Source organism: Cricetulus griseus, chromosome 7 (assembly GCF_003668045.3).
Source record: "Cricetulus griseus strain 17A/GY chromosome 7, alternate assembly CriGri-PICRH-1.0, whole genome shotgun sequence".
Classification (NCBI taxonomy): domain Eukaryota; kingdom Metazoa; phylum Chordata; class Mammalia; order Rodentia; family Cricetidae; genus Cricetulus; species Cricetulus griseus.
In genome coordinates, this window is record NC_048600.1 from 115669336 (window position 1) to 115692280 (window position 22945).

The 22945-nt window shown below is 47.5% G+C and overlaps 1 protein-coding gene across 2 annotated transcripts; it reads right to left on the bottom strand.

The window, feature by feature from the left end:
• Window positions 1–21: 21 nt before the first annotated feature.
• Window positions 22–9625, bottom strand: Grn (granulin precursor). 2 transcript variants are annotated; one of them, XM_027427982.2, is made up of 14 exons: window positions 9479–9625; window positions 6584–6717; window positions 3660–3804; window positions 3424–3549; window positions 3221–3305; window positions 2683–2792; window positions 2447–2582; window positions 2213–2322; window positions 1901–2024; window positions 1656–1762; window positions 1323–1568; window positions 877–1110; window positions 564–788; window positions 22–476 (listed from the first exon to the last, which is right to left on the bottom strand). In XM_027427982.2, exons 3-14 carry the CDS (start codon window positions 3795–3797, stop codon window positions 339–341), a joined length of 1779 nt encoding a protein of 592 aa, XP_027283783.1. In that variant the 5' UTR covers window positions 3798–3804; window positions 6584–6717; window positions 9479–9625; the 3' UTR covers window positions 22–338. The 2 variants fall into 2 exon arrangements, with proteins under 2 accessions (XP_027283783.1, XP_027283782.1); XM_027427981.1 differs by lacking the exons at window positions 6584–6717; window positions 9479–9625 and adding an exon at window positions 6211–6315.
• Window positions 9626–22945: the final 13320 nt, after the last annotated feature.

Here is a 22945-nt window from a genome sequence, read left to right on the forward strand (position 1 = left end):
GAACATCAAATCAGACACTACTAAGAAAGTGTACAAACTTTATATTGGAGCAAATACACGCGCGCGCGCGCACATACACACACACAAACACACAAGCAAGCTCACACAATACCTGTGGATCGGGAGAGCACCTGGCCATAGGTTCACAGAAATCGGAAGAAGTGGCAGTTTGAAATGGGGCTTTTGCCACAGCCTTCCTTGCATAAAAGGTCTTAGTTTGAGGTCCCACCTCCCATGGTGATGGGGTGACTCTAGGGGAAGGGGTGGTTTAGGGAGGCCTGAGTGATGGATAACCTCTGAACCCAGGGCTGTGGAGTTCTTTAGTCTTTAGCCCCTCCTTACAGCAGCTGTCTTGGGGCTGGATTCGTCAAAGATGTGTCCCAGTGAGGGATCTTCCTTCGAAAACACTTGGTTCCCTTGACTGAACAGTGGAAGCCAATGGGACAACAGTGATGGCCATCTGCACAGCAAGTGCCCTGGATGGTCAAGGGAGAGTTAGTACTGGACAAGGCAGAACCCACCCCATGGTGACACCCAGCCCCAGGATCAGGGATGGCACTGACCTCTAGGTAGGGACAGCAGGCCCAGCCTCCTTGGCTGTTTCTACAACAGGTTTGGCCATCATGGCAGTAATGCCCTGTCCCACACTCCACTTCCCCAACCTGAGGGCCTAAGGTCAGGTGGACAGGAATCTGGATGGAATTCACAGCCTTCTCACAAGTCCTTGCCTTCACGTTGCAGATGTACCCAGTCGGGCAGCAGTGCTGCCGGTCTTCACAGCACACAGCCTGGGAATGGGGGATGGTATCACACTGCTGTGCTATACTAACCCAAGAACACAGCTCCTTTCGCCCAGGTCGGTGGGTGGAAACTCACATGGGGTAACTGGCAGCAGGCCCAGTCTCCCTTTAGGCTAGGGCAGCAGGTCTGCCCCACCGGACAGCTGGTGTGCTGGTCACAATTGTTATCTCCAATTTGGGACAGAAATGTCTCGTGAGGGTGTATCTTCTCCAGGACAGCCACCATTCTGTTTCCCCCCTGACAGTACCCCTCCGCTGTACATGTGAAGCCCTTGGGGCAGCAATGCTGGTGATCTGCACAGCAGACAGCCTAGGGGTGGGCAGAGAAGAGTGTTCTTTGGAGGGACTATGGAAATCCCTCTCCTGCTCATAGATCCTCCACCAGTGGGCAAACCACAGCCCGGGGTACCACCCTGGACTAGGCAGAATGCATAAAAATAAAGCAACAGGACACCTGCCACCCACCTGCCCAGGCCAAGATGCTGTCCCCACACCCATACTCCTGTCCCCCTACCCTTGTACCTCTGGGATGGGACAACAGCCCCAGCCCCCAGAACTGAGTCTGCAGCAGGTATTGTCAGGAGGACAGACAGTGAAGTCATCACAGGGGACATCACTCTGGAAGATTTCTGCATCTAGCAGGCTGAGGGGGGCTTTGACCTTCTTCATCCAGGGCACCCGGAGGCCTCCCATTTCACAGGTTCCTGTCTCTGTGTGACAATGAAACCCTTCTGGGCAGCAGTGTATATGGTCCTCACAACACACAGCCTAAGGTGGGCAGAGAAAGACCAATAAGTACTGGAGCCAAGCTAGTTGCAGGCTGTTTGGATGCGTATACCCACTGCTCCCAGGTACCTTGCTAAATGGACAGCAGCCCCAGGACCCGATGGTAAGGTAGCAGCAAGTGTATCCATCTGGGCAGCTCACCTCCGAGTCGCACTCCACCTCCTTCAGAATAGGCACTGGAACCAGGTGTTGAAGATGGAGTATGTAGCTATCTCAATCCACAGGATACATCTGGCAGGTCCCTCCATGCAGCCAAACACCCACCCCCACATCCGTTCCAGAACTGAGCGGATGAAATAGTCTACCCCCTGTACCTGGGTTTCCAAACAGCCTGGACAGGAGGTACGTGGTGGACTTCTTGGATAGGCACTTACTCTGGATCAGGTCACACACAGTGTCCTGGGGACAGCAGTGCAGATGGTCGGAACAGCAGACGGCCTAGGGTAGGGACAAATATGGGACCCTGAATTCCAGTGGCTAGAGAGCATAGGGAGCAAGCCAGACTGACGACCAACACTGCCCCAATCTCCCACTAGGGGGCAGCATGAGCCTTGAGGCTCCCGGCAATCAGCCCAGTTCCTAGAGCCCCCTTGTAAGGATATGTCCAGGCACAGCTCTTCACTCACATTGGGCATTGGACAGCAACCATACTTCCCACTGGGTAGCTCACAGCAGGTAGAATCATCAGGGCACTGGGTCTGGGCATCAGGGCACACCACCGAAAAATGCAAAGCCACTGAAAGAGGAATGAGATGTGAGGGAGGGGCTGCCAGGATGGAGGGGAACTTCTTTTCTAGCCAAGAGTTAATGTGGCTTCCCCCCACCCCAAGTGCTAGCTGGATGGTTTCTCCCCTGCTCACCTGCCCTGCTTTTCCTTTGTGCAGGGAACTTCTTTAACAGGGGGTGGGTGCCCCTAGGTGAAATGCATTCTGTATGAATCATGTCACAGAAGGCCCCATGGGGACAGCAATGTATTTTGTCTTCACAGCAAGAGGCCTGACAAGAGATAGATGGTCCATAATCCATCTTCATCAGCCCCAACTCCCAGCTGTACCCCTACTACCCGCTAGTCACCCCCATTTCCCCACATCTGTACCTGGGGCATGGGGCAGCACCCCCAGGAACCATCAAGCATAACGCAACAGGTAGAGGATTCCGGACATTCGAATTGGCTACCGGGGCACTGGACAGCCCTCAGGAGGCTATCTGCAGATAGGAGAGTCCAGGATCCCACCAATCCAGTCAGCAAAGGTCACCCCCAGCATCGGCACTACAGGCACTGCAGGGCCAGCTTCAGAAGGTCTAATAGCTGGTACTGGGGCTTAGGTGATCACCCAGGATCCCAGGCCACTCTTCCCACAAGCTAGCCCCTACTTCAGAGAGATGACAGAGGCATCCAAGGAAAGTGGGCGGGTGTTAAATCGCTCCAGCATGGCCTCTCCATGGCCTACATCACCTGGAGTTCTGCATCGTTGTCTGTCCCCTTCTACTCTGTGAACCACCCCTCTGTTCAGAGCAGAAAAGGAATCAGAGCCACCCAAGCAGTTGGGCTCCTGGGCATTTCAGGTACCACATCATGCCCACCCCCCCTCTCTCCCTCCCCACCTGCCTCCATCCCTGGTGCCCCACAGCACCTGAATGTCGGAAGCAGGTTGTCCCATCCGAACTACAGTGGAAGCCCCGGGGACAGCAGTGGTAGCCATCACCACAAGATATACCCTGTGGGACACAGAGAAGCCTGTGTGGGCCTAGGAAAAGCCTTTTGTCTGGGACTAGGAAAGTGGAAAGGGGTAAACGCAAATCTTAAGCACACAGCCTATGTCAATAGCACCCTCACCTTAGGGAAAGGGCAGCAACTGGAAGTCCCTGACACAGTGAGGAGACACGAGTAACTTCCAGGACAGTGGTCATGGACCTGACAGATGCCACTTAGACGATCGCTCATTACCATAGGCAATGTGTCCTGGAAAGAAGCAATGACATATACCAGAGGATCTGTGCCAGACCTCTTCTGGCCAATCCAAGGTAACCCTTCAAAAGGCCAGGATGCCAGCTGGGGCGTGAGACACTCACCAGAATAGGGTTGCAGCAGCTGTAGCTGGCTCCTCCGGGGTCCAGGCAGCAGACAATAGGGCACGACTGACCATCTGGACACTGTGTTCCAGCCACCAGGCCTGCCATGAAGGCCAGCCAGCTTACCAGGGTCCACATGGTCTGCCTGCAAATGCCAAGGAAAGTTTGGCAGCCATCTTAAGCTTATGCCACCTTCTATTCTGAGTCCATGCAGTTCCCCATGCCCTGGCCAAGGCATGACATGCCTTGGATTTATTGAAACTTCTCAACAAGTGAGCAGGAAGGCAAGCAGCTGCCTGAGTCAGCATCCTACACTGTAAGCATCACACTTGCACCAGCTTGCACACACGGTGAGCACGAATGCTGGCATGAACACAAGTGTCCATCATGTCATCACACTTGGCCTAACACCTGACACTATAGGCGACTGGAGAGGCGCGGAGTTATGACAGTCAGGAAGCCATGTGGCTTTGATTTATGGGACTGTGGGCTAACTGGGAGGAGACTTCAGCGGCCACAAGAGGACAGCCAGCCTCACCTCGCTGCCTGGCACTGAACTCCCACATGTACTTTTCAAAGGCCTTGGGGAAACAGAGTTGTCAATCACATGATCATATGGGAAACCAGGGGTTGAGAAAGTTGTGAAAACGGAAGTGCAGTGGCCAGGGGAGTCTGGGCTGCCTTTCCCACAGGCCAGCCACTGCCTGCCCACAACTGTCCCCTCCCCACCCAGGGGAAGGGCACATGGTGGCTGGATTAGCCTTGAAGCTAATTTCATAACCAGCCCTCCTCAGCATCACCAGGACTCCTTTGGACTCCTCAAACATACCACCTGTTTCTCCCTACTCAGAAATCGAAACTCAGCTGCAAGAGCAAAGTTAAGTGTACTTCTTCACTGGCCCTCTGCCTTAGCAGGAGGAACCGAGTCTCTCACTTCCCTAATAAGTCTTTCCCCAGCACAGCTGGCCTACCCAGCAACCCAGAGTGACACTCCCCTGCCTGGGGCAGCAAAAACAGCAATATTCAAAGACCCTCCAGGGAGCCACTTTGCCCTTCCTTACTGTATTTCTCTGCACAACTATGCAAAGCAGTGATCAGATTACTTTCACTTTTCAAATCCATGCCCAGGTATCAAGTCAGAGAAAACAGACTGCAGATATTGGACCTGGATTCTTATGTCAACTGACATCCCTGAACATTGCCAGGGAATGGACCCCAAATCCCAGAGGCCAGAGGTCCAAGCAGAGGGAAGCGGGCAGAACATTTCCCAGGCAGGTGACCTACACAGGATAGAAATAGGGTGGGTACAGCCAGACGGTGGTGGCACACGCCTTTAATCCTAGCATCCAGAAGCAGAGGCAGGTGGATCTCTGTGAGTTCAAGGCCAGTCTGGTCTACATAGCAAGTTCCAGGACAGCCAGGGACAAAAAGATCCTGCTCAAAAACAAAAGCAAAACAAAAAAATCTACAAAAGAAAGGGTGGGTACAGGGACGGTGTAAAATCTGCCACTGATCAATTGCTGAGGGCCTCAGAAATTGTTTCCTGTGCCTCAAACTCTGAATACTGGTGGCCATGGAAGGCAAAATCCCAACATCCAGACCTCAAAGCTTCCGATAGGCATGACAAACATGCTTTTGATCCCTGCACTTGGGAGGCTAAGGTGGGAGGATTACAAATTCCAGGCTACAGGGTGACTATGAGGTCAGCCTGGGCTACATAGAGGATCTGTCCCTCATTGTGCCCCCTCCCCTTCCTTCTCTAGGTTTTCAAGCACCCTCTCAAAGAATATCCCAGAGGTCATCTCCTGGCCAGATTAGAATGGGGTAGGGGAGACCTAATCCCTTTCATTAGGGTTAGGGAGTGGTGACCTCTGGCCACCTCTACACCACTCTGTTGAAATAGCCTGAGAGGACTGGAGGAGCCTTTCAAGGCCCTAGCTTCGAGATCTTCCACTAGGTGGCACCCCCGACTCCGGAGTGTCAAGGGGAGATGAATTTCCCAAAAGGTGAGCCAATCCAGCAGAGGAGCAGGGAAAAGTGGCGGGGAGAGGCGGAAGTTAGCTCTCTCGCCCCCCATAAAGGAAGTACGGCTGACACAACCCAGGGATTCTGCCACCACGCCCAACTCCTGCTCCCAACTCCTCTGAGCTCTGGGACCAAGGGCGGGAGATCCCCACCCACTGCAAGTCGCCGCGAAGACTACTGGCGGCACCAGAATGAGAAAGTGCCGGGACCTGGAGACAAGAGGTGGGAGGCACCGAGAGAGATGAAGCTGGCCCAAGAGTGGGGCGCTTCCTGCTCTGGAGAAAGCCCTGCAGCTTTCCGACATGCTGGGCAGGGGAGCCTCTTGTTGGGGGTGTCTACAGCAACTGTTCCCACTCCTCCCAAATGACAAACCCTCGTTAGTGCATCTGAAACCCCGAGGGGAGTTTCAAGAGGCAGGACTTCTCTCGTCTCTGAGCTGAGGCTCCGGGGCAGCCTCAGTTGCACAGCAAGCCTGGCCAGGCCTCTGGACAGCAGCCAGGGAGATGTCTGCTGCGGGTCCTCCTACCTGCTTCGGGGTCCGCACTCCCTGGGAGGCATCTGGCTGTCAGCTCTCGGACTAGGGCTTGGCTGCCCGATGGCCCGCCCACCTCAGTTTCCATTAGCCCTGGGTCGGGAATCCGGGGCTTCCATTGGCTACTTGTCTACATAGAGGCGGGACTCTCCAGGAATGCTGTGTTTCTTTTCTACTCAATCCACACTCCTCCTCCCTTTCCTCTCTCTCCCCACACCCCATGTCTAGGAATCATGTGACCAGGCAATCATATGACACCATAGCCCGCCTCCCCCAGGGCCTCGCTTGCTTGTTCGGTTGCTTTCCTCCCACCCCCCAGGGCCCTGGCGGCGCCTGGCGAGGTGTTCTAGAGATGGGGCTTGCGTACCTAAGGCCACCGACAGTTAAGAAGGCGCCTGCGGGGCGCGCGTTCAAGGTCGTTTACAGCATAGCGTCGGCTTCTGGATCGGGACATTTGTACATTCACTGTTTTCACGCTAGGCAGCCAGGACTCCAAACAAGCTGAAAGATAGTTGGGAGGGTAAAGATAAACAGTCCCCAGATTTGGGTGGGATACTAAATCTAATAAATGTTCAAGGGCGAGTACCAGGCAGGAGATTGGCTGAAGGTAGGGGAAGAATAGATGTAAATCCACTTTGAGCTAGCCAGGAGATGGTATCACGCTGAACTGAATCTAGAGGAATTTTAAGGGGCTGGTTAGGCGGGACAGAGGCACTCCGGAAGAGGTTAGGAAAGCAGATGGGGAGTACAGTGTCTAGCAAGAGTTAAAAGCCACATTCAAAGTAAGGGCATTGGGCATGAGCTAAGTATGTGGCATGGGCTGGTGAAGCAGGCTGGTGGCTGTGGAGGTGCAAGAGGCCTCCTAGTTTCAGCTACCCCTACCTTCGAGGAATTGTCATGGTCCATGAATAGAGATTTTTAGCAGTAGAACAGATTAGCCAGAAACAAAAGCCAGGCTGCTGAGTGCCAAAGGGCCTGGGCCAGACAGAAATGGCTGATTGGAGACCTGCCAGGAAGAGGACAGGCCCCAGGAAAGCCCAAGGCTGGGCCTTGTAGGAAAGGCAGAGTTGGTGTGGAAGATAGGTCCCCTGGGAGGAGCAAAGAGCTTGACTGGTAGGCCACTCAGGGGAATGGGGACAGCCCTACGAATAAATCCAGGACAGTAAGAGTCTTGCATAGAGAGGAGCCTGGTGGGCTTCTTGGGCTAGAGCTACAGGAATCCCAGAAAGTGGAGGCCAACGTGGAGTATCTAGGGTAATTCTGCAATTCTGTAATTGCTTAACACAGCCCCAGTATCCTTGCAGCTCTCTGAGTCAGGGTCTCCTGTGTTCCAGATCAGCCTCCAACTTGATATGTATCTGAGTATGACCCAGAACTTCTTGTTTCCCTGCCCCTGCTGCCTCCCAAGCTCTGAGATTGCAAGTGCAGGCAACTGTGCTGTTTCTGTGGTTCTGGGGTTAAGCCTAGGGCCTGTGTCAGCTAGGCAAATGCTATCAACTGAGCTCCATCCCAGCCCCAGGACTGCCTTATAAGAAAAAAAGAATTGTTGGGGGCTGGGGCTGGTAAACTCAGCAGGTAAAGGCACTTACCAACAAAGCTGACAACCTGAGTTTGATCCCTGTGACTCACATGGTAAAATCAAAGACATGACTCCCCAGAAGTCATCCTCTGACTTCTGCACATATGCCATAGCATAAGTCTACCCACAGACTTACATGCTCACACACTAGAACATACACACACAAAAAAATAAAATGGGAAACAAAGTTCTGGGGGCTATAGCTTAAGTAACGGTAGAGCTCTCACCTAGCATGAAATGTTCTGGGTTCAATTCGAAAGAAAGAGACAGCCAGAGGGAGCAGTAGGCTCACATATATCATAGGACAATGATATTTTTTGCCAGTCAGTCTCTCAATGTCCGCCTTGGTTGGGGGGAGGGGCCTGTTGTTTTTGTTGTTTGAGACACAGGGTTTCTATGAGTAACCCTGGCTGTCCTGGAACTCCTCTGTAGATCAGGCTGGCCTCGAATTCACAGAGATCCATCTGCGTCTGCCTTACAAGTGCTGGGATTAAAGGCATGTGGCACTGTGCTCGGCTCTACCTAATATTTTGAGATGTCCTCAGTCACCCACAGAAACAGCAGATGGTCATTTCAGCCAGGCTGGCCAATGGGCCTCTGGGATCTACCAGTCTCCACTCCCAGCATCATTGCTTTCAATGTGCACAGCTCCACCTCACACTTGCAGGGCAAGGACTTGACCACTGAGCCATCACCCTAGCCTCTGAATTTTATTATGTTTGTTGTAGGGTTGGGGAATGTGGGACAAGTGCTCTACCTCTGAGCCACATCTCCGGTCCCCATCTTAAATCTTTGGAGTAGACTGGGCGTTCAAGGCCCAGGAAAGCTAATGGTAGAAGCAAATCCAGGCCATTTTTTATTTAAAATTTTACTTACTTTTTATATGAGTGCTCTGTACATATATTTGCACACCAGAGAGGGCATCATATCCTCTTATAGATGGTTGTGAGCCACCATGTGGTTGCTGGGACTCAAACTCAGGACCTCTGGAACAGCAGCCAGTGCTCTTAACCTCTGAGCCATCTTTCCAGCCCCCGGCCCCAGACCATCTTTTTTAATGATTCAGGCTTTACACTGTTTGGGTGAGCCCCACTCAAATGATAAAGGGCAATTTGGTCTACCCAGACCTAAATTTAACATCATGCAAAACACATAAAGGGACACACAGAGTTAGCCACCATGTTACCCTTTGCTCTGTTTTCCTATACTTTTACTGTACTATACTATGTCGGTGCTTATATATACTGGATATTACATATTTTGCAGACATTCCCTCCCTGCCTGTCACTTGTGTTTTGTGTTTTGTGATGTTAAATCATCTAAAATCTATTGATCAATCTTTCCTCTGTGTGTGTGTGTGGTATGTGTGTGTCTGTGTGTGGTGTGTGTGACTGAGTGTGTGTGTGTTGTGGTGTGTGTGTGTGTGTGTGACTGTGTGTGTGAGTGTGTGTGTGTGTGTGTGAGTGTGTGTGTGTGTGTGTTGTGTGTGTGTGTGTGTGTGTGTGTGTGTGTGGTGTGTGTGTGTGTGTGTGTGTGTGTGTGTGTGTGTGTGTGTGTGTGTGTGTGTGAGTGTGTGTGTGTGTGTGTGTGTGTGTGTGTGTGTGTGTTCGTCTTGTCCCATTCCTGGTCAGAATTTATAAATAGAAAATAGAGACTGGGTGTGGCTCCATATCAAGCACATACCTGGTGTGTAAGAGGTCCTGATACTGTCATTATTAACACGTGCTGTCCACTTCCAGTCTGATGCCCAGATGCCAGACTATGCTGGAGGGAGGCTGTGCAAGTCACTGGACATCCTGTGTTGGGTGATGGAGGTTTTTGTAGGTATCCCCAGTAAAGTTACACCTCCCTCTGCTCTGGTTGGCCAAGTCAGGGCTGTGGGGCTCTCCCTCCTGTGACCTTTCCCTTCTCCCAGTCTCTCCCTTGTTCTTCAACAGTCCCTTCAGGGTTTTTGTCAGTCATGGTTGCTGCTCTGTCACGATAGAAGGGCCATGACTATACCAGTGTGGGAGCTCCTCCAGTCTCCAGGATCTTGACATGTCAGATAAAATTCAGAATGTCCAGTTAATTGAATCACACGTTTATTTGTTTGTTTTTGAGACAGGGACTCACTATGGAGACCAGACTTGCCTCAAATTGCTACAGATCCACTTGCCTCTGCCTTCCGGATGCCATCACACACCAGACTCTAAAAGTAAATGTCCTTTAGTGTAGGTATGCCTTATGAACAAAAATGAAAATAAAGACAATAACAACAGAAGCACCACCCATGAAGCATTTGAGACACACTTGGAAATTATCCACTGTGTTCTGAAACTGAAATTTCGCTGGTGGTTTTGTAATTTTATTTGCTCTATCTGCTTAACCATGGAAGACCAAGGCTGGAGAGAGCATAAAAGCAATTTCCTATCCCTCCCCACCCTCCATCCCCCCACCGCACCCCGCTTGGCCTCTCGCCTGAGTCATTCTGTCATGAGCCATTCTTTCTTTGCCCTTCTCATGGGACACCAGAGCAGCTGCCTTCCAGCTGTGGCCCCAGGACACACAGGATAGGATGAGTCACAGCCCAAAGGACTAGCTTGTCAGGAGCCCCTTCACCCCCTGTTTGAATGGAGTCACACAATCACCCATCTTCCATGGTCAGGAGTGGTGGTGGGCAAAGGAGACTAAGATTCTGGGAGATGGTTCCAAAAAGTCAGCCTGGAAGGAAGACTGGTGCCCAAGGCTCTCCACAGAGGAGGAAACGTAGTGGCATCTTGTTTCGACAGTGGACTTGAGATGGTGGCCACATGATACAAACAAATCACGTAAGGCAGGATATAAATCAGGAGATATAAGTAAAGTGGTTCAAAGCCCTTATAACTCGGTGCAAAAGGCAGAACTGTATGCTATTCTTATGGTACCAAAATCTAATACAGGGTAAAATCTCACTACCTAAACACCTACATCTCCTTAACTTCCCAGGATAGTGGTAGTCCCGGTTCACTTAAAAAAATCAAAGCTAGCTTTAGAGTTGTACTGTGGTTCTCTCCTTCTCTAAATCCAAGCATATTGCTAAAAGAAAAACTCAGTTTTTGCCTAAGAAGAGTCAACTGGTATGAGACAGAAGAAAACCAAAATCTAGGGACTATTATTGTCAAAACCCTGTTATCCCTCAAAAAGTTCTAATTTTCCCCATACTTATTTTCATCTTTATTGGTACCTTTCTTTGTATGCATGCCTATAAAAATTTAAACTTTATGTTTTGATATTAATGTTTAAGTCTTCCACAGTGAACAATAAAATTTCCTAACAGCAATCTCTGAAGTCTCCAGAAAGAAGATGGAGCCCCAAAACATTGATTCTACTTGGTTCAAAATGATGTCTTTGAAGTAGTAAACATCAGTCAAGGATTAGTTTTGGACTAAAACTGCTCTAGACAATTCCAGATTAGCTAGCTGAGATGGTCTACCTTCTTACACACTCAGGCCAAAGCTTCAGATAAGAACTTCAGATAAGCCTCACCTGCTACTCAGAGACCAGCTACAAATGTTACAGCTAGTCCTCTTAAGACTTAACCATTGCCTTAGGTTTTTTTTTTTTTTTTCCCTATTGGATCCCATGGAGATACCTTCACCCCCATGACAGCTGGAAGTAATTCTAAGGAAAAAATGTCCCCCTTTCCTACAGTTGGCTTAGATGGCGGTTTTCCTTGAACTAGCACTTGTAGATCAGGCTGATCTTGAACTCACAGAGATCTGCCTCCCACGTGCTGGGATTAAAGGTGTGCACCGTCAGCTGATGTTTTGGTTTTTCCTAAGGTTATGGATAATAATTGTCAACTGCTTAGGGTTGGTTTTAAGTTGTGTAAGGTTGGGAGTGGAATATGACATTCAGACTCAGGAATCGCTTTTAGAAAAGCATAAAGGGAATATAAGTAGATTAGTAGTATATCTTCTTGTGAACTATTTTAGCAACTATTAGCTATAGACAGCTTACATTGTTGTAGATTCTTGTATATTGATACTTATGTAAAATTAATTTTGTATTCCTGCCTTGGGTAATTTGTATATTGTTTCAAACTTGAAATTGTATTTGTCATACTGTGTAGGTTCCTTTTTCTGTTTATAATGTTTTTGCATACAAATGTCAAGTTATTTTTATCATATTGTATGTATGTATGTATGTTTCTACATACACTTAAGATATTTTGTATATTGACACTATTTAGGATATTTTTTTTATCATTTTGCACTATACAGTTCTACCTCTGATCAAGATATACATATAAATGCATATAGTTACAATTTTGAGGTAATTGTCCTCATGCTTCATATCTGTTTAAAGATTGTTTAACTTATATATGGGAAACTTCAATCAGTAAATTTGAAAATTACAAGTTATAGTCATCCATGTTTCTTCTTCTTCTTCTTCTTCTTTTTTTTTTGGGGGGGGGTTTCGAGACAGGATTTTTCTGTATTGTTTTGGAGGCTGTCTGACCAGTCTGGCCTCAGACTCACAGAGATCCGCCTGCCTCTTCGTCCCTAGTGCTGGGATTAAAGGCGTGTCCCACCAAGCCCATCCATGCTTCTTATACCTAGTTATGTTAGTCAGGTTTTCTATATGCTCAGAGAGGTACTCAGCAGAGATATTTGATCTTCAAACATTACAAAGACCTACAGAATATGGCATTTAAATGTTTTAATATTTTAGAACTCTGTAGACATGATACCCAATTGCTCCTGGCAGCACCGAGCTCTTCCTGAGAGTATGATGGGCAACAGTGACACTCCATTTGGAGTTCGTTTTCTTCTTGGCAAAACTGGCCTTTTGAGTAAAGAACTGTCCTTGCCTCAACTGCTGACAATTGTCACACTGTCCTAATTGGACAAGCAGGAGATAAACAAAAAGAGACTGCTGAATCTTGCCAAGCCAAGGAAGGACAGCCTTTCCTGCTTCTGATACGGTCTGTCAGATACTCTAGACCTTAGTCAAAGTTAGTTGCCCTGTTACTGTGAGACCTTGGTGACTTGTTGTAGCCCATCTTTGTGGGGCTTCAGTAAAGGATTTTTTGAAAAATTTTTGTGGGCAGCCAACTTTGCCCAGGGAGTGTAGATTGAGAAATGGCAGGTAAAGATGATTTAAAAAAAAAAAAAAAGACAGAGACACAGATAGAGTCAGGAGGGCAATCCAGTGAATACTGAACGCCCCAATGTTACTCTTCACCCTTCTTAAACACCCCAACCAAAAAGGGGAACATGGCGAAAGACTTCTTTGTCATGTACAAGAAACAGACTTTATCTCTTAATTCTCCCAGCATTTGATAACCACACCTTAGACTAAATCTCTCATTATCTGGCTTTGATAATAACCACACCTCCAGCACTTGGGAGGCAAAGGCAGATGGATTTCTGTGAGTTTGAGGCCAGCCTGGTCTCCAGAGCGAGTGCCAGGATAGACTCCAAAGCTACACAGAGAAACCCTGTCTCAAAAAACCAACCAACCAACAACAACAACAACAAAAGTAGCCACACCTCAGAGCAAGCCTGTTGTTATTTAGACAAGACATCTAAGACTAAGATCCAACATCCTACTGTAGCCATGCCTTAGACCTTTAGGTCTTATGACTTAGTAAGGACAGTTTTGAACTCTCTGACCTTGAGCCAAGATGAGTGGAGTCATCTTTATGGGCCTGGACAGTGACTGACCAGGTAGCCTGCTGTTTCTGTCATTTCTCACTCCTGTAGGAAGTCTCCCGCTTGCACTTCCTGCTTACCCTAGTAATGTTATTTTCCTTCTCAGGTCTTTGATGAGCTTGAAGACTGGATAGTCACAGCTTATGTCCTCTCTTAGCTATAGCATAATAGGTATGAGACTTAGACTCTCTAGAATAGGACAGCACTTGGAGTAATCTCTGCTATATGTCATTACCCTTGGACTGGGCATTTATTGTTTCTTGCTTAATGTTGCTCTTACTGGTTGTAGGTGATGGGGGATGTCCTTCTGTATGCTGTGAATGTATGTTTCTCTTATTGGTTGATGAATAAAGCTATTTTGGCCAATAGACAGGCAGGATTTAGTCAGGTGGGAAATCCAAACAGGAATAGAAAAAGGTAGTAGTTGGAGTCAGGGAGACTCCATGTAGCTGAGGAGGAAGCAAGAGGCTCAGGCATCACTGGCAAGCCAAGACTATGTGGGTATACACAGATTAATAGAAATGGATTAATAATTAAGGAAGAGTTAGCCAATAAGAAGCCTGGGCTTCTCACCAATGACAATGAATCAACAACATGACAAAGTTATAATATCACCAAAGTCCAAACAGGTGAACCAATGGGTTTATTGGGGGTTTCTTACACGTGCATGGCTAGAAATTGCTTACAGGAGCATGAATGACTAAAAGACAATCATAGCACTGAAAGCCTGCCCAAGCATAAAGGATAACTCATGAAAGTTATAACATGGAGTTCTGATCACAATTTACAGGCAACTTTACACATAGAACAGTCTCCTCTCCTCAGAAGACATCACTGCTTATACAATTTTGGGAAAGGAGGAGCTTTATGAATCTGGTAAGTTTCAAGGACTTTTTGAGACTTGTGAGTTGTTTCCTTCCTAGGTCTTTTTGTTGTTGTTGTTGGCTACACAGAAACTCTGTCTTAAAAAAAGAAACACAACACTCACTCTGCAGACCAGGGTGGCTTCAAATTCAGAACTCAGAGATCAATCTGCCTCTGCTTCCCAAGTGATGGGATTAAGGGCATGCACCACCACTGCCCAGCTCCTTCCTGAGAGAGATCTTTGCCAGCCAGATGTGGAGGAAGCAGTGTCGCCAGTATGAAGGGATGAAGTAACAAGCCACACAACAGAATGTAGATTAAAATAAATGGGTTAAATTAAGTTATAAGAGCTAGTGGGGGGGGCTGGAAAGATGGCTCAGAGATTATGAGCACTGGCAGTTTTTCCAGAGGTCCTGAGTTTCAATTCCCAGCAACCACATGGTGGTCCACAACCATCTATCATCTGGTGCCCTCTTCTGGCATGCAGGCAGACATGCAGGAAGAACCCTGTATATATAATAAATAAATCTTTAAAAAAAAAGAGCTAGTGGGACAAGCCTAAGCTAAGGCCGAACTTTCATAATTAATGAGTCTCTGTGTCATTATTTGGGAACTGGTGGCCTACGAAAAAGTTTACTGTACGCACCTTCCTTGGCATTTTGATCATGTAGCACGCAGGGGCCACAGCCAAATAGGACTGTGGATAACAAGTCTCCCCAGGAGCCTCCACAGCACCTTCCAACATTAAGAAAGAAAGTCAGCAGGAAAGATGTTTCCAGTTCATTCTCAGGCTGACTTCTTCAGGTATTGTAACCAGTGAATGTGTTGTTTTTAGCAATAAGCTTATTTCATCTAGTTCTGACATGTAACCAATAGCAGTGGCCATGGTCTTATCATTTTGGGGGGCTTCTGGGGCCTCCCTGGGCAACTGTTTATAAGGCTGTAGACCACCTCTGGCACTGGGATTTTTATTTAATAACCTTGTGACTTTGGTGGTGGTAGCAGGATCTTCCCTTATGAAGGATATAGTTTTTAAAATTTTTGCTATTGTTTTTACTCTTTTTAAAATATGTGCATATATCTTCCAGATGGTGTTGTTGCACGCCTCTAGCCTTTAATTCCAGCACTTGGGAGGCAGAGGAGGGTGGATCTTGAGTTCAAGGCCAGTCTGGTTTACAGAGTGTGTTCCAGGACAGCCAGGACTACACAGAGAATCCCTGTTTCAAAACAACAACAACAACAACAAAGATTATATATATATAGTTCATATATATATATATATATATATATATATATATATATATATATATATGTGGCACAGATGAGAAAAGGGTATCAGATACCCTGGAACTACAGACAGTTGTGAGCCATAGTGTGGGTGATGATAACGGAACACAAGAGCAGAAATGCTTGTAACCGATGAGCCCGATTCAACCAGCTGTTTGTTTGATGTCGGGGATCGGGTGGCTGGGGAGTTCGAGACAGGGTTGCTCTGTAGCTTTGTACCCTGTCCTGGAACTTGCTCTGTAGACCAGGCTGGCCTGGAACTCACTATATATATATATATATATATATATATATATATATATATATATATATCTTTAGTAGGCTCAAGACTTATGGTTACATAACAAAATCCCTTTTTTAGAGGGTGGGTAAGGCCTCTGAATGCCCACCATCCTTTTTCATGTTTCTGCCAGTTGGTCTTGAGTGGTTAAGAGAATACTACCACAAAGATGTTAAGGAGGTTCCAGACAGTATTTTATCACTAGTATTAATGTTTTCATTAAAAGAGTAACATAGGGGACAGTGGCACGGATGGGAGATGCTACCTCCAGAACCTACGGACATCTCCCTTGAGCCAGTCAGTCTCCTCATCCTGGGTACTGCTGTTGCTGTTGGGCTGCTCTGATGATGTCAGCAGGGCCAGCTTGCCCAATTAGCCTGGCTCAGGCCCAAAGTCTTCACTGTAACCTGTCATGCCTGCTGCTGGAGCCAGCTCCCTTTTTCAGACAGGCTCCCAGCCAACACTGTAGCCCTTGCCTTTCATTTAGCCAGACCAGACTGCTGAAAGGGCCCTAGCCTGGGTCAAAAATATCTAACTACCCCCACCATGCTACTGTACACCACATACTCCAGGGAGAATATTTTCCACCCACCAGGAAAGGCTTAATATATTTTATGATCTGCAGATTAGGTTTAAAGTCTTCCAGAAGCTGATTATCATAACATTTGGCTTTCTGTTCATTTGTTTTGAGACAGATGTCTTCTCACTATGTAGCTCTGGCCTGGAGCTTTCTATGTAGACCAGATTGGCCTTGAACTCACAGAGATGCACCTGCTTCTGCCTCCCAAGTGCTGGGATTAAAGGAGTCCACGACCACACTCAGCTTGTCTGTTTTTGTTGCTGTTTTTAGAGACAAGGTTTCTTTGTGTAGCAGCTCTGGCTGTCCTGGAACTCACTATGTAGAACAGGCTAGTCTTGAACTCACAGAGATCTGCCTGCCTCTGCCTCCCTCCCAAATGCTGGGATTAAAGGTTTGCACCACCACTGCCCCACCTGTTAATTTTTTTAAAGTAACTCCAGCGCCCCAGCACAGGCTCTTGCCACACGTGCTGTGAGTAGCCCATTCCAACTGCAAAGAACAAGGTCCCCCATGATGGTTCCTATAGTACATTTTTGAATCAGTTGGTTAAAAACATTTTTTTAAAATGAATGTGAGTGTTTTGCCTGTGTCTGTGCATCAGCTGCATGCCCAGTGCCCACACAGATGAGAAAAGGGTATCGATACCCTGGAACTACAGACAGTTGTGAGCCATAGTGTGGGTGATGATAACGGAACACAAGAGCAGAAATGCTTGTAACCGATGAGCCCGATTCAACCAGCTGTTTGTTTGATGTCGGGGATCGGGTGGCTGGGGAGTTCGAGACAGGGTTGCTCTGTAGCTTTGTACCCTGTCCTGGAACTTGCTCTGTAGACCAGGCTGGCCTGGAACTCACAGAGATCCGCCAGTCTCTGCCTCGTAATGCTGGGATTAAAGGCATGCGCCACCATTTTGGGATTTCCCTGGGGATGCTTCAGTTCTATGTCTCAGTACCCATTGCAGGGGCCATGCAGTGACTCTCAAACTCATCTTTGGTCCTGCCAACACTGTCCTGGAATCATTTGTATTGTGGGACACTATTCCTGCAGACACGTAAAGAAACATCTCCTCACCTGGAGAGGGAACTCATGACAAGTCAAATTAATACCACAAAAGCACAACTTTTGTTGTAAACCAATGAGTTGGTAAACCAATGAGTGGGTTAGAGTTACTGACCAGAGCATGGATGACTTGGCTGCATCCTGGAAAGCCTGCCTAAACATGGGTGATGACTCACAAACCCGAAACTCTTGACCTCTCTTTACCACCAAAGGCAACTCAACAGGTCAGCATCTCTCCTCTCCCCTTCTCTCTCCTCCCCAGCAACCCTGAGTGCTTATATAATCTTAGGGAAGGAGGGAGGAGCTTTGTGAATCTGTTAAGTTTTAGGAACTTCCTGAGGCTTAAGTAGCCTTACTTTACAACTTCCTGAGTCTTAGGGAGCCCCCAGTTGCTACACAACACCTCTTAACTCCCCAGGAACTCAGTTTCCTCCTGTCTGAAATGGGCACACAACAACCTTGACACACACGCCCTTCACACAGTCATTTGAAGTTCAAATGGGATAATGGATGTGAAGAAATCTTGTAAAATAGCACATTAAGAGAGAGTTTTGTTGTTGTTGTTTTAGGACATCAAAGGATTCCTATGATTAATTTTATGATTCGTCTCTGAAGCAATGAGCTGCGGCAGCCCAGGCAAGGGAGTCACCCACCCTTCCCAGACCTCAAGATCATCACCTGGATCCCAGACAGGAGCAGACAAGTGAAGGCTGCAGGGATGGAAGGAAGAGACCAGGAGTGGCTGGTACAGAGCGTCTTTCCAGATCTCAAGCCATCTTTCGACACGGAGACCTCAGGACCCCCAAGAAGGAAGCAAGTCTCAGGACTGTCAGTGTTTCCATCCTAAAGTTGAAGAAACAGAGATTCTGCAGCTCTGCAGCACCGCCGAACGGAGCACTTGTGGGGCATACGCAAGGGCCTGGGTTCAGGCTGGTGCAAGGGGAAGAAACGGTCAAAGATCAAGCTACTGTGGGCTTGGCCAACCAATTAAAGAAGAAACCTGTCCTCCAGACTTCCTGCCTCCAGCCAGGAAGGGTGCAGGATCACCCTACCACAGTGTTAGTAAAAGGTAGGGTTTTTAACGGGCAGTGGTGGCACATGCCTTTAATCCCAAGCAGATGGATCTTTGGAGACCAGCATGGTTGACAGAGCAAGTTCCAGGACAGGCTCCCAAGCGACAGAGAAACTGTATCGAAAAAAAAAAAAAAAAAAAAGGTTTTAGCCATATGTGATGATAAGTGTCTGTAAATCCCAGAACTCGCCAGGCAGACACAGAAGGATTTTTGGCCACTTAGTCTACAAAGCAAGGCTGTGTCTCTACACACAAACAAGAGACAGGCTAAGGCTGTAGCTCAGGTAGTAGAGTGTTTGCTTAGCATTTAGGAAACCGGGGTTCCTAACCTAGCAATTAGTGGTGGTGCACACCAGTACTCCTAGTATTGGGGAGATAGAAGCAAGGGGGTTAGGAGTTCAAAATCACTTACACAGAGGCCAGCCTGGGCTTTTTTGAGACCTTGTCTCAAAAACAAACCTCAAAGCCAAACCATCCAGAACAACAAATATGTCCTGTTAATACTGTGATTTTTCATCACAATAGCCTTTCTGATAAGCACAACCTTTGTGGTTGGTACAGTTATTGTTCCTGTTTCTTGGACCATGGTGATCCGGTGGGTAAGTTACACCCTCCCACCCCACCCCTTCCCCAGCCTTATTCAAGAGGCCCTGTTTCTGACAGCAGAATGCCTTTGGGAGAGGAACTGCTAAATGCACGATAATGTCTCTGAACAACACCATCACACTCTGCTAAACCGGACTTGCAGTTCCCAGAGACAGTGGGAACAGGGTGGGGCCTACCCCACTCCAGTCTCCAAAGCCTGCTTTTGGAAACAGCTGCTCCCTAGCTCTGCTTTAACATTCAGCAGTGAACTGCTTGCACATGTCTACAGTCCCGGAATTCAGGCAGGGAGGAAGAGGAGGATGCAGAGTTCAAGGCTAGCCTCAGCTACATAGCAAGTTCTGGGCATTCATGAAAGTCATAGGTCCTATGGTCTTCCTACATATAACACTTAGAAAACAGAGCTGTAATATAAAGGGGAAAGATAAACCAGGATTCTCTTAGAATCCATATTGATTTTATTCCTGGAAAATTCAATGATTAGTATACATATTTAATTTATTTAACTTTATTTTAAATGCATTGGTGTGAAGGTTCAGATCCCCTGGAATTTGAGTTACAGTTGTGAGCTGCCATGTGGGTACTGGGAGTTGAATCCGGGTCCTCTGGAAGAATAGTCAGTCCTCTTAACTGCTGAGCCATCTCTCCAGCCCTAGTATACATTTTTTTTTTTTTTTGGCTTTTTGAGACAGGGTTTCTCTGTGTAGCTTTGGAGCCTATCCTGGCACTCACTCTGAGACCAGGCTGGCCTCGAACTCACAGAGATTCGCCTGCCTCTGCCTCCCGAGTGCTGAGATTAAAGGTGTGTGCCACCAACGTCCAGCCCTAGTACACATATTTTTATTACAATTAAAAATATTTTATTTGAGCCGGGCATTGGTGGCACACACCTTTAATCCCAGCACTCAGGAGGCAGAGGCAGGTGGATCTTTGTGAGTTCAAGGCCAGCCTGGTCTATAGAGCGAGTGCCAGGACAGGCTCAAAGCTACACAGAGAAACCCTGTCTGGAAAAACCAAAAAAAAATATTTATTTGATTTATGTGTATGGGTGTTTTGCCTTTGCACTACAGATGTGCATCCCCCATGGAGGTCAAAGAAGGTATCAGATCCCCTAGGAGTGGAGTTGCAGATGTTGTGAGGGGCAATACTGGCGTTAGAAATCAAACCCCTGTCCTCTGGAAGAGCAGCCAATGTTCTAATCATTGGGGCCATCTCGCCAACACTGAAAAAATATTAAAGATGTGGGGGCACAAGGGGCTGTATCAGCAGCTAAAAACACTTGTTGCTCTTGCAGAGGAACTGAGTTCCATTCCCAGCATCTGTATGGTGGCTCACAACTGTAACTCCAGTCCCAGGAGAATCAAAAGCCCTCTCTGGCCTTTGTGGGCATGTCACCAGACAGGCAGGTAGTGCACACACATCCATGCAGACAAAAATACACTTAAAAAAAAAGATGGGCAAGTAGGAGCTGGGGAGATAGCTCAGTTGATAAAATACTTGCTTTGCAAGCATAGGTACCCATGTTTGGTCCCCAGGGCCCATGTACAAAGCTAAGCATTATGACATGTGCTTATAATCTCAGGGTTGGGAGATAGAAACAGGCAGAGCCCTGGTAGTCACTGGCTAGTTAGTCCAGACTACTATGGCAAGCTCTAGATTAGTAAGATAACCCATCTCAAAAAATAAAGTAGACAGTACTTGAGGAATGACATCCTTGGTTGACCTCTGGCTCCACACACACCTGCACACTTGTACTTCATACACACGAAGTTGAGATGAAGTTGTCATCTAGATCTGATAATTGCGAACAAGTTTCCCATGCGTGTGGCTGCCTAAGAAAGGAAAAACTTAGAGAAGGGTTTTGTTTGTTTAAATTTCATTTTGTGTCAGACTGTTCTACACACTACAGGACATTTCCAAACTTTTCATTTTTTGTAGATCCAAAGTGGCGCTAGCTTCATCTATTTCAAAACTGTCCCCTAGGGGGCAGTGACGTTCCTGCTAAGCGCAAGTGTCCAACTGCAAGTATCCTGCTGTTCAACTTTCTGGTTTTGATGCTGGGCAGGGGGTGGAAGCCAGGACCTCTAGGCAAGCACTCTACACTGGGTCATGTTCCCAGCACCAACAGTTTACCTTTGAGATTATTTCACATTGCAATACAGATCTCTGATTGTTTTTCATGGTGTGTTAGGTTGATCATAGGACACCATGCATTTAGCAGTTCTCTAACATGGTTCTGGGCTGTTGCAAACAAGGCTTCAATGAAGAAGACCAACTCTATCATTTTGTTCTTGTGAAATCGGTTGGAGAGAAGGAATTCTTGGAAGTGTCCTGGCTGGGTTAGGGTTTAGGCTGTTAAAATATCAGTAGCTAGTATATGTCCCTAAACTGCCTCACGGAGCAGACACTGTTAAACTCACTCTAGCAGTCCACATTCTGGAGGTGGAAGATTAGGATCCTACTGGGGTACATGCTTCTGCAGGCCACATTCGGGGTCTCTCAAATGAAGTCCTGGGGATTCAGCCATGCCCACCACAGCTACTCAGGCCACCAAGTAAGAGAAGAGATAGCCAGGAAGGCCTGTTGCCAGCAGGGCTAAACTGGATAACTATCTTTTTTGCTTGTCTGTTTAGCAATGCTGAGGACTGAACTCAAGGCCTTGCAAGTGAGTGCTAAGTCCATTCTCTTAACACCGAGCTTCAATTTCCCTAAAATTCCAAAACAAAACCATTCTTGGAGGGTGGACACAATGGTGTACACCATTAATTCCAGCATTTGGGAGGCAAATGCAGACGGATCTCTGATAGTTCAAGGCCAGCCTGGTCCACATAGTGACTTCTAGGTTATCCTGGTCTACATAATAATATTCCCTCCTTTCTCGCTCAAAATAAAATAATATAAAATAACCAGACAGTCGTGGGGCACGCTTTTAATCCCAGCACTCAGGAGGAAGAGGCAGGCAGATCTCTGTGACAGGCTGGTCTACAGAGTGAGTTCCAGGAGAGGCTCCAAAGCTACAGAGAAATCCTGTCTTTAAATAAACAAATAAATAAATATAAAAGAAAAATAAAACAAGAAAAAAAAATCACCGAAATAAACAAATGGTCAAGTCTGCTATTCTCCAGGTCATGAGGTATTACCACGAAACTGGCCCATTTTTCTCCATTTCTCTGTGGCTCTGCCACCCCTTCCCTCCCTCAGATCCCACTGGTCACATATTACATGGAGTCCTCCCTGGGCCTGGAACTGGTATTTTTCCTTGGAGGGTAGGGCAGAATTCAGTGACTTCGCCTCTGGAAGGTTCTGTCTGCCTTGGACAGAAAAGTGTTGGTGGATGTGTACTCCAAAGACTACCTCCACCCATAAATGTCTCCGTAAGATGCAGTCTGGAGGGGTCCCAGCTCCTGTCCCAATTTTCACAAATACCTGCACTGCTCTTCTCAACCCTCAGTACAAAGGGCCTTTTCTTGTGTCTGATGGCTCTGTGCTGCCTCCAGGACCCCACGAGACACACTGGGGCTCACTCGTTCAGGCAGGTCAGTAGCCACTGTCTCCTCAGGCCTCCAGAGTCTCTAACTAGGGTTTGGGTATTTCTAAGGTATGTCAAGGTTCTTTTTCTTCTTTTTGTAAAAATCTATGTCCACTAATTTTTTTTCCGAGACAGGGTTTCTCTATGGCTTTGGAGGCTGTCCTGGAACTAGCTCTTGTAGACCAGGCTGGTCTCGAACTC